This window comes from Mangifera indica, chromosome 6 (assembly GCF_011075055.1).
Source record: "Mangifera indica cultivar Alphonso chromosome 6, CATAS_Mindica_2.1, whole genome shotgun sequence".
Taxonomy (NCBI): domain Eukaryota; kingdom Viridiplantae; phylum Streptophyta; class Magnoliopsida; order Sapindales; family Anacardiaceae; genus Mangifera; species Mangifera indica.
In genome coordinates this window covers 13,118,004-13,127,056 of record NC_058142.1, presented here as the reverse complement: position 1 = coordinate 13,127,056, position 9,053 = coordinate 13,118,004, and the positions used below count along the sequence as shown (strand labels likewise).

Sequence of the window (9,053 nt, the reverse complement as noted above, 5' to 3'; positions counted from 1 at the left end):
TAGGGGTAAAATCATTATTTTACCTATAACCTTAAAACTTTAAAATTTTGTTATTTCCCTTAGGTTTTAAAAATTAACATTTCAACTAATTCTCAAAGTTTAAAAAATTTAATTTTACCCCTAATATTTGTTTTCTTCTTCGGCCACCATAATTCTAACCAATAGCCAACGCTTTCTATTTATCTTTCAGATTTGGCTATAAAGGATAACGAAAGACAACCATCCAAACATAATGACGAAGCATCATTCTTTATTGTCTATAAGACTTGACAAAGGATGATGCTTCGTCTTCCTTCGTCAAGTCTTCCCACCCTAGACGATGGACGACAAATGCTCATCCTTTGTTAGAGAAGACCTTTGCTTTTTCTTGATCGTCGGGCGATTCCCTAAGCCACCAAAGATAAACCTGGAAAGGGAGGAAAAGTAAATTTTTTAAAATTTAATTATGAGTGGTAAATGTAAATTTTTTAAACTAAAGGGGAAAATGACATAATATTTTTAGATTTTAGGGTTTATAGGTAAAATGAGGATTTTATCCCTATTTTTAGTTAAAAATTTAGATAGCAATTAGTTTATGAATAGGTGTTTAGATTTTTTATTTGTTATGCTTATGATTCTGAATTTAAATTAAAACTTGGATGAAAAATTGTACTTTTCCCCTAATAGAAAGGAAGGTAAGTGAACTTTTCAAACTTATAATTGAACCAAAAAATTAAGGGGCTGTACATCTGCTTTGGCCTTGATTTCGTTGTTGTTCGTTTATTTTTCCAATTCCAGCCAAAGAGAACCAGAAATTGCCTCCTAAAACAAAAACACAAAACTAGATTTTCTTAATATTAAGGTAAATTTCTCAAACCCTAAGTTTTTATTTCATTTTTTTGCTTCAAATTTAGATACATATCAACTAGCAGAAACAATCTGAATTTTCAATTTTTATTAAAATTTCTTTTTCTTTTTGTTTCGTTTCTGAGGAAATGGTTTCGAATTTTGTGTTGTTTTACAGAGAATTGGAAGAATCGGAAATGAATGTGAAGTATTTTGCTGTTCTATTTTGATCCGCTTAAGTGTTGTTTGTTTGGTTAATTTGATTGTTGACGATTTTTATGATTTATTGTAAGTGTAATTTGGGTGTTTAGATTACTTGGTTAAGCTGATTTTCGTGTTTAGTTTGGAGATTGATAATTTTCTGTTGTTTCTGAGGGTCAATTTGAGCTCATTCAGTGTTTATGAGCTGGTAATTTGAGTTGGTTTGTTTCTACGTGGTACCCCTAGGGTAAAGTTCGTTGGTTCTTGGGTATTCAACAGTGACTTCATTTTCCCCCTCCGTAGTTGTGCGAATTAAATCAGCTCAAAGAGAGGGGATAGGGAATTTTGTTACGTTTGGCAAAGCTTTTGTGCAACTACATAAACTAAATATTATTCTTAAGTCTCGTGTTTACATATTTTTGACCAATTCAATGAATCTGAAGCCCAATTGTTCAAAATCTGCATTTGTGTGTCCTAAGTTTCTAACTCTTACTGTCTAGTTTGATGAAGATGCTTCATTGAATTTCTTAATTGGAACATGGGAGATACCTAAGGAATTTGGGGAAAAAATCAGAAATTATACTGTTTAAAAAGGTAAGCAATGGTGTTCGGAGTTCTATATTTCCCTCTGCCAAATTTACTTTCCAACCTTTATTGATGGTAGCATCTTATGATGAGTTTGATTGAAATTCTTTGGTACTCATTTAACAGTATTCTGTTTATTGTGGTGCCAGGTTCAAGTTGCTGTGTCTGTGTGGGGAACTGCCTCATGACGTCTTCTGTGCATGAACTATCTGGTAATTTACATCAATTTCTTGATCAAAGCTCATATTTTTAATTGAAAATAGATTAAAATATCAAAATCGACTTGCTATTCAGGCATCTGAGTAAAAATATTTCATACAATAATTGTCAGTGTGATTCTTTCATATTAGGAATGCACCAGAGGGTTTGTTGCTGCCATATTGTAAACGATTAAAGATTATTGAAGTAATGTCTAAACCCAATGTTCAAAGAAAAGATGAATGATCCTAGAATAAGGAAATACTATTTTCAATTCTCTTTACAATATATCAGCATGGAGACTCTAAATCCATTCAAAAGAAGATGAAAAACAAAGGTTTCAGAGATCTGTCAAAAAATGAAATGCTTAAGGTTTTGTTTTAGGCTATTTGAAAGTAAGCCAACTTGAGTTATAAGTAACAATTGTACCTTCTGTTTTAGTGTTATCTTATTCTTTTACTCTGTCATTACAACATGATTTTATTCTTAAAGATAAGCAATATGATAGTTTTTTATCCTTTATGAAATCTGAGAATCTTGATTGGCCTATGTAGTTAGTCAAGGTTAGCATTCTTTATTTGCCAACCCAAGCTGGATGAGACCCTGTCAAAGTTCTTATGTTGGAATCTCCTGGTTTGGATGTACCTATTTGAGATTCATCCCTGTTTGTCCTTGTAGATAGATAGTTTGTTTTAACCAAACTTATCTCAATTCATAAAAAATAAAAATGAATAAATAAATAAAAAAACTTTTCATTGTTCTTTCTCATATATTTTGCTTTCATTTATGCAATTTTGTTGTGGGTGAAATTCATATATAATAAAATTTAATGGCTAAACTCTTGTGTTGCTGATTTTACATTGCTGGATTCCCTTGTTCTAACAGTGTCTTTTTATTATGTTCGACTTTTGTGAAGCTTGAAGTATTGGTTTATTATTTTGTCTTTTGTTATATATCTCATTTACATTAAACATTTTGAATTCAATATTAAATGTTTTTGCGAATTGGCTGTCCAGATAGCAGTGAAACTGATGAGCAGCAAAGGCATTCAGAATCCAAGATACATTCCTCTTCTCCTGCAAGTGGAATATCTCACCCTGGCATCACAAACCCAGTGCCCTACACAACTCAACTTGGAGCTGGCCATGCTATGGTATTGCCTTTGGAGTAAATTTTTGCTCCTCCTCTCTGTCATGTTTATTTATTTATTTTTGTTTTGGTGATGTGGGGTGGAGAGGGCACTGAGTTTTACAACCTTTTTTGCTGAAAATATTTGATTATATGTAATTCTGTCTGCAAAATTTACTTTTTTGTTTTGGTTGTGGTGTGTGTTTTCTGAGTAATTTGATTTTCTTCTTTAAAATTTACTAAAATTAAGTACTAGAAGTGGTGTGACCCCGACTTTTACCTTGCTGTGGGACATTATTGTTGATTTTTGAAGTAGCAAAACCTTATTGGTGTGGTGACTGATTGTTGAAGAGTGTGTTAGTGTTAGTTGTAATGTTAGGGTGATATTTAAGTAGCCAATAGGTGATGTGATCATGAACAACTTTACCTTAGTTGTGATATACAGAGTTGTGTTGGTGTGATAGGGAGTTGGCTATATTTTTGTATAGGCCAAAGGACATATTCCCACCCAAGGTTTGTTGCAAACCCAAACAGGTACCCATTAAGTATTGAAAATCCAAACTCTTACCCATGGACTGTTAAAATTAACAGAAATGGTTAGTTCTAATGGTAAAATCGTCATTTTATCAATAAAATATTAAAAATAATAAAACATTATCCATTTTCCCTCTTGGATTACACTTTAAAAATCACATTTCCCCCAACTTCTTCTCTTTGGCAACATTCTCTGCTGATGACCTTTTTGTCTACCTTCTCTTTCGACGATAGACGACCTGGTGGACTCTTTGGTTCTGGTAAACACATTTCGTCATCTGGTGGCCGCATCTTCTCATCGTTGTCAAACGCATTGAAACTGAATGAGACGAAATCGAATGACGATGAAACCATACAGAATCGATTCTAAACTCTTCGTTTGGCCTATAAAGAGTGTCGATCTGGAAGAATTGTCACCGAAAATGAAGGAAGACAAATTGGTGAAGATTGGATTCAACAAACGAGTTCTTTGTTAGTCTTCGCCTCTGACGAGGATGAACGTCGGAAGGGAGACATCACCCGTCAGTAGCTCCAAGGGGGAAGATGTGATTCGTTGCCGTAAGCTGACCATTGTCGATTGGAGAAAGGCTAGGCTAAAAATGAAACCCTAGTAGAGGGGAAAATGTGATTTTTCAAAGTTTAATTATGGGGGAAAATTGTTAGTTTTCTAAATATAAGGGGGAAATGGATAATTTTTATTATTTTTAATATATTGCTAATAAAATGATGATTTAACACTTGGAACTAATTGTTTATGTTAATTTTAACAGTCTATGAGTGAGAGTTTGAATTTTCAATACTTGGCGGGTATTAATTTGGGTTTGCAACAAACCTTGGGTGGGAATATGTCTTTTGGCCTTTTGTATATGGTGTTAAGTTGGTGGTGGTAACGGTGGTCTGGCATGGTGCTAGGGTGGTGCCATCCTAGTTCAATTAGATTATTGTGGCGGTACATGGTGTTTAGATGTTACTTTGAAGTATCGTATGCAGTTGCACTTTTGTTGGTGATGATGGTTGAGTGTCTAATTTAATTCTTTCATGGGCTGTTGTGAGAAACAAATTTTGCATGATTGTTTTACAATACTATATTGCATAAAAGGCAGCGTAGCACTTAATATTTTTAACATATATTGGGAGTTACTAGGTTATTTTTCTGCCACCACTAAAACTTTATTAGTCCCCATTCAATTATAACCACCTGTCATTTAATTCCTCATTTCTAAACTGTACGATCATAAAGTTGCTGCATCAGTTGATCATTGCTAAATTCAGGGACAAGATGAATTAGTCTTGGAAGTATGGCATAACATCTTTCTTTGTTTTATAGGAGAGAAAACAAGGTTTCTAGTTTTTGCATCATCAGGAGTATGTGGAGTCAATTTATCAAGGGCCTACTTTACTTTGTTTAATGATGTTGCTTGCTTTATTTCTTCTTGGTTAAATAGATTCCTCCTTTTGATATTGCTGTAGATTTTGTAAATTATTGACTGTCATGTCTTCTTAGAATTGGTCATCCTGGAATTCTTATGGAGTGTTTCAAAAGCATGCCTGTGTGGGAATTGTTTGAAATAATTTGTTTCAAAATTTTCTTCTAGCTATTTTGTTCAAAATAACCTAGAATATTGCCCGATCCTGCATTCTTTTAGCTGATTTCCAGTTCAAAATTCTGCTTGCTTATGAATAACAGGCTTTCCTGATTTTAATCATTAAACATGTCCAAATTGGTTTCTTATATGACATTGAATCACTAGGCTATATCTAAAGACACATTGTAGCCTTGTTTGTACCATTTGTGTTAAATAGATAGTCAATGTCATTTACAAGGGGTGATTTGTCTGTCATGAGAATTCATAGCGTGCTTTTCACAGTCATTAAACATATTTCTATTTGATTCGATTCGAATAAGATCTGATTTTGATTGAGTCTGATTTTGATTTGTTATTTATTATTTTTCCAATTTCATAGGATTAGGATTTTGATTTAGTTATTTATTATTTTCCTATTTCATAGGATTAGGATTCCAGTTTAGTTATTTATTATTTCTTTCTTATTTCATAGAATTAAGATTTTAGTTTAGTCTACATTGTAATACTATATATTGTATAATATTTTGTCAATAATATTAATTCGGTTCATAACTCAATTCATAATTCTATATGGTATTAGAGTGATAAAATCCTCCTGTTCTCCTTTGGTGTTGAGAACTCCCTAGCCCCTGCTCTTTTCTCTCTCACAATTGAGCCTTTGCACTCGTCTTTTTCATGATTGAGCTTCTGCTCTTGTTTTTCTTATGATTGAACCCTTGTTCTCGTCTCTCACAATTGAGTTATTGCTCGTTTCTCTCTCAAGATTGAGCTCTTGTTCTTGTCTCTCTCACGATTAAGCCTCTGCTCTCGCTTCTCAAACAATTGAGCACTTGCTCTCATCTATCTCCTTTCGGTGGTCTTTTCTCTTGTATCGGTGACATTCCAACCTTTTTCTGTTCTTGGACTTGATTAGGTTTTCTACTCACTTTTGGTCTCTTTTTTCTTTTGATGGCTGATTTGAAACTTTTTCTGATCACTGTTGGTTTCACTGCTATGGTGCTATTTTCCCGTTATCCCACTGTCTGCAACGATTTGTAATTATTTTTCTAGCAACATCCTTCCTCCTTCTTGGGCCGCCCGAGACCATGCTGATGTCAGCCTAGCCTTTCTCTTTTGGCACTTTCTCTCTCTTGATGCAATTGACTTTTCAACTCTTGTCTCCAATTAAAGCTCCAAGAGCTCCCGCTACAATTGTGGGGGAGTGTTGAACATATTCTTTTTCGATCCGATTTCGATCATATCTGATTTTGATTGAGTCAGATTTTGATTTTTGATTTTATAGTTTACTTATTTCATAGGATTAGGATTCCAGTTTAATTATTTATTATTTTCCTATTTCATACGATTAAGATTCCAGTTTAAATTACATGGTGATATTATATATTGTATAATATTTTGTCAATAATATTAATTCGGTTTATAACCCAATTCATAATTCTATACAATGGAGTCAATGAGATTCTTTGAACTCTTGATTTGTGTTTTCGCAGCCCCATATGAACTTTTTTGTATCATTCGACATTATTTATGCTTGGTTTTATATTAGTGATAGTTATTCCTTTTTCAAGTTCTTTCTTATATATTAAAGGACTATAGATTATGCTACAAAATTGCATTAGTTAGGCTAGAGGTGTCATGGAAAGTTTTTTAGTTAAATTGCTTGTATAGTCATGTTATAACACAGTTTCAATCTTTGTTGCAAAGAATATGTGTTCTCTCTGAATTTCTCCTTAAAAGTTTCAAGGTACACTACCTCCACAGAGAAACTATATGGTGCTCTGGTACTTTCGGGCATAACAATTCAGTTAACAAAGATTATTTATTTTAGATTATCTGACTGGACCTCATTGTCCAATGATCTTGAAAAACATTTATGGTTTTCTCTTATATACTTTATTAGGGTTGTGCCCCTTTTTGCCTTTTTTTTTTCATGATATATGTATTTCTTTTTTAATCTAAAAAAGATGTGGTTTCTTAAGCAACCAGCATAATTGATCTGATGTACTTGGCTTGCAATCTGGTCCTTGGTACCACTTAAGGAAATTGGAAAAATTTTCATTCTGGATTTCTTTTGCTGGAACTGATGATCTCTAAGAAAACTATGAGTCTGCATAATTTTAAATTTTCCATTTACCTTTTTATTTTAAAACTATAAATCTCCATGATTTTGCTTTTGTCTTATTTATGTCTAAAAAAGATGTGGTTTCTAAAGTCACCAGCAGGATTCATCCGATGTACTTGGTTTCCAATCTGGTCTGCGTTAACTGCCTTAGGAAATTGGGAAATATTTCATTCTGGATTTCTTTTGTTGGAACTGATCATCTTCAAGAAAACTATAAATCTGCATAATTTTTATTTTGACTTTAAAACTATAAATCTCCATGTTCTCGCTTTTGTCATATATATGTCTATTTTTAGTTCCTCTTCTGTTTGTATTTTTAAAGATATAATTAAGTTGAAATTGGCCTTGGATTTGTTCTAACTCTAAAGTACTCCTGTATACTCATGCTTAGCAAAGTCCTAGAGATTAATTAGTCACTGACCTGTATATACTAATACACCAACTGATTTTCATCTTCTGCTATATGTCGTGCCAGGGGCCAGCACCTTACCCATATCCAGATCCTTATTATAGAAGCATATTTGCTCCCTACGATGCACAATGTTATCCTCCGCAGCCTTATGGTGGACAACCAATGGTGTGTTTCTCTTCAATTCTATGATCAGTTGCCTGATTTGTCGTGGTAACATGAGATTTTGTGATTTGGGGTCCATACCTGATGATGAACGTATATGTTATTAATTATTTCAGGTCCACCTTCAGTTAATGGGAATTCAGCAAGCTGGAGTTCCTCTGCAGTCAGATGCAGTTGAGGAGCCTGTGTTTGTTAATGCAAAACAATATCATGGTATCTTGAGACGTCGACAGTCTCGTGCAAAGGCTGAATCAGAGAATAAAGCTATAAAGTCTCGGAAGGCATGTTCTGCATACAAATTTCTATTGCAGTCTGTTCGGTTGTTTTACTTCATTGGTTCAAATAATGTGAAAATCATTGGGCTTACTAGACTAGTTTTGCCACTGCATTAATTTTTTAGTGCCCTTTGCCAATTCCATATCAATTTCTGTTGACTAAAAGTTCATACTAATCATGCAGCCTTACTTGCATGAATCTCGGCATTTGCATGCATTAAGAAGAGCCAGAGGATGTGGGGGTCGGTTTCTCAATTCAAAGAAATCTGATAACAAACAAATGGAGGCAGCATCAGATGACAAATCACAGCCCAATATCAATCTCAACTCTGATAAAACTGAACTTGCTTCCTCAGATGGCACATCCTAATTCCCAAGAGGACCAAGAGCTCATGGAAATGGCCCAACAAACAGCAATCCATCTGTTATGGCCACAGGAGACATTCCCTCACCAGTTGTAAATTAATTGTCCTGATATTTGCTTCAAGCCAGCAGAATACTTGGCAGTATAATAAATAGGTACCGTAGTACTAGGTCCCCTAGGTAGAAGTTTGCAAAGATGAAGTAGAGAATATATATTTTAGTGCCCTCATATCGTGCTATCTTCTTGAGAGCAGAATTCTTTGAAACCTTAGCTCTTGTTTTCCGGAGGGAGCCATGGTTAAGTTTAGTTTGCTGTGTGTGCATTTCTTTGCACTTAGTATTTTTAATGACATTAGGTCAGTGTAAAATTAGGCTTTGGTGTTGCTGTGTAGTATTATTTTATAACTTATTTGTTTAACTTGGATGGATATAAGTGAGAAATGTTTTTACTTGTTTTTCTTACTCTTGCACTATGGTTTATATAGAAAAATGACAAATTTGAATTAGAATTTAGTTCATATATTGATGATGTAATGTGCAAGAGTTTGGAATTCATTGCTTGGGCCATTAAAATACGATCTATCTATCTGCTTGCAAAATTCAATTTGGTGCATTTCAGGCAGGATGTGAACCAACCCAGATCCATTCTGCTTGATTTGACA

The 9,053-nt window shown here is 33.8% G+C and overlaps 1 protein-coding gene across 5 annotated transcripts; it reads left to right on the top strand.

The window, feature by feature from the left end:
• The first annotated feature begins 682 nt into the window (after window positions 1-682).
• On the top strand, window positions 683-8,853 carry LOC123219164 (nuclear transcription factor Y subunit A-7-like). Of its 5 annotated transcripts, none has more exons than XM_044640936.1 (8): window positions 683-841; window positions 1,004-1,033; window positions 1,527-1,620; window positions 1,761-1,823; window positions 2,826-2,962; window positions 7,655-7,756; window positions 7,870-8,034; window positions 8,213-8,853. In XM_044640936.1, exons 4-8 carry the CDS (start codon window positions 1,796-1,798, stop codon window positions 8,396-8,398), a joined length of 618 nt encoding a protein of 205 aa, XP_044496871.1. In that variant the 5' UTR covers window positions 683-841; window positions 1,004-1,033; window positions 1,527-1,620; window positions 1,761-1,795; the 3' UTR covers window positions 8,399-8,853. The 5 variants fall into 5 exon arrangements, with proteins under 5 accessions (XP_044496871.1, XP_044496870.1, XP_044496869.1 ...); XM_044640935.1 differs by having other exon boundaries at window positions 1,004-1,113; XM_044640934.1 differs by having other exon boundaries at window positions 1,004-1,620.
• Window positions 8,854-9,053: the final 200 nt, after the last annotated feature.